Source organism: Coregonus clupeaformis, chromosome 2 (assembly GCF_020615455.1).
Source record: "Coregonus clupeaformis isolate EN_2021a chromosome 2, ASM2061545v1, whole genome shotgun sequence".
NCBI classification, from domain to species: Eukaryota; Metazoa; Chordata; class Actinopteri; order Salmoniformes; family Salmonidae; genus Coregonus; species Coregonus clupeaformis.
Genome location: NC_059193.1, coordinates 23,490,755 through 23,493,071, shown reverse-complemented (window position 1 = coordinate 23,493,071; position 2,317 = coordinate 23,490,755). Strand labels below are relative to the sequence as shown.

Sequence of the window (2,317 nt, the reverse complement as noted above, 5' to 3'; positions counted from 1 at the left end):
TGGGGTGGAAGTGTGATGACCAGCTAGATGTCATCACCTGTTGATGGTTGTATGTATAGCGCAGGTGGAGCGTGAATACATCAATCTTTGACTTGACATCTTAAAATACATAAATACGTTACATCAGGCAATTACCAGAAATTGCAGAGGATAAATACACAAAAAGTCAAGACATGTTTCCATTGCTGTCCTCTATTGGTGGACAAGGACTGCAGGGTAAACATCAAGTGACATGGGCACTCTGTACCATACATTCAATCATATACGAAGTCAAATTATTTACATACGTACAAAAGGCAAATATACACACCTAGCAAATCACTCCACCAGCAGAGTGGCTTACATTTGGCTAGGAGGCTATCTCACTTTTTTTTCCTTCTGTACCTTGAACTTTACCTAACAATTGAACACAATAGATTGTCTGTGTGAGGTAATGTTGAATTGCTTCATGCATGCTCTCAATTAACACAATGCAAAGCATCCAGTAAAACAAGTCAAAGACAAAGGAAAAACAGAACAAGTTGTAATCAATGGGAATCACTTTATTGGAACATCAAAGCCAAGGGTCCAGTGCAAATCAAGGGTCTGTTATAAAGCAAGGGTCCATTTAAGTGCATTTATCAATGCTGCTCTACGTCAGCACAGCAACTGGGCATCTCTGCTCATCTCTCCACAGCCTACTCTAATGCTGTACTACCGTTATTAAGGTGTGGGGGAAAGGAGGGGTCAGCTCCCATTGAAGTTTAGATCCCCTGATTAGCCAAAGGTAGAGTTGTTCCAGGCCACATTTGCTGCCTCCATGTCAAAGAAGTTCACGTAGATCCTGACACAGAGACACAAGAGGAATGGGTTAATATACTGCATGAACACTTCATATGGATGTGTATGTCTCCATTACCTGTCAGGGGAGATGCCCAGGTGTTTGTTGAGCAGTCCACACAGTAGTTTAGAGTACTGTTTCTGAGCTCCTTCGATCTTTCCAATGCTGTGAAGGGAGCAGAGGGCACAGGGGTCTCCTTTCCCTCCGAACATCATCAACTGGTCTGGGATTATGTGCACAGCGAGGTACTGAGAGAGACACACACAAACAGAACATACAGTCAGTGGGAGCTGGAACAAGGCCTGAGAAATTCCAACCATGACAGTGAAATTGCTCATGTAAACCTGTAATAAATAAGAACTAGTTATTGGATTGCGCATTACAGTATTTCTGTCCTGGACCTATCAAAATACAGCAGATCTGCCGCACTGTAACCCTGTTCTATTTTTGGAATACTACGATCTGCACATGCCCAGTTGTATAACGGTTCTGTTATAGATTGGTAAAGACTAAAGAGGTCTCTCAACTGCAACAAAAGGGGTACCCTGCAATGCAATTTTCGGTGCAGAAAAATGCACCAGCATCAAAGCAACTATCTACAACTGGGGCAAAAAAAGGCATTGCTGTGCCAAGTTTGAAAGACTCACCTGCACAGGTTTGCCCATCGCCTTGGCCAGTTCCTCTGTGGCCTCAGACAACAGTGCAGGCGGAATGTCACTCTTCGCCACATTAGTATTTACCAAAAACATAGGCATGATGATTGCTTCGCTGAAGTTCTCTGTGTTGCAGGAATATTAACCGTGTTTAACGCAGCTCTGGTGCGGATGCAAGCTTGAAGGAAGCTCCTTCTTCTTCTCTGAGTTTTTATTGGCGGACTACAAACCAAGAATGTGTATTGCCGCCACCTACTGGGTGGGGTGAAAACTGACATTTTAACGCAGAAATATCTGGAAAAGGGGGAAGGCCGGGTGAAAAACACACGACCGTCAAAGACAAGTAAATAGCGACCACAAGCGGCTGTTCAGCGTACCTATGCTCTGTACTGGGTCTTGGTTACGGAATGTAGGAAATAAACGGGACATTGACGCCCCAATTCGACAGAGACCGTTGAATCATAGAGAAGAGTTTGAAAACTGGCGGAATCGATTGTAAAAATGTGTGCCTTGGGCTGGAGTTGATTGGAATATTCAATCACGCAATGTGCGCACGTTTAGTTTACAGTTGGAAAGGCTACGCCTGATTGGAACAGGATGCATTTCGATTTCTTCCTGGTTATGAATGTCCTAACTACCCTCAAAGATTACTGAAACTGTACACACATTGAGTTTTAAATGAAATGACGCTATATTTGTATTTGTTAAAGTCTCCTGTATTGAGGCAAATCATATATTACGTACGGTCATATGCTCACCAAACGTTGAAATGCCGCTTCTTCAAGAAGAAATTAAAACGGACATTCACAACATCATATTCAACCTACAAATCTTTTACCACCAA

General features: G+C 42.9%; 1 protein-coding gene across 1 annotated transcript; it reads right to left on the bottom strand.

The window, feature by feature from the left end:
* Positions 1-524: 524 nt before the first annotated feature.
* LOC121580323 (macrophage migration inhibitory factor) lies at positions 525-1,687 on the bottom strand. Its single transcript, XM_041895378.2, has 3 exons — positions 1,468-1,687; positions 899-1,068; positions 525-823 (listed from the first exon to the last, which is right to left on the bottom strand). Exons 1-3 carry the CDS (start codon positions 1,573-1,575, stop codon positions 757-759), a joined length of 345 nt encoding a protein of 114 aa, XP_041751312.1. The 5' UTR covers positions 1,576-1,687; the 3' UTR covers positions 525-756.
* Between the last annotated feature and the right edge of the window lie 630 nt (positions 1,688-2,317).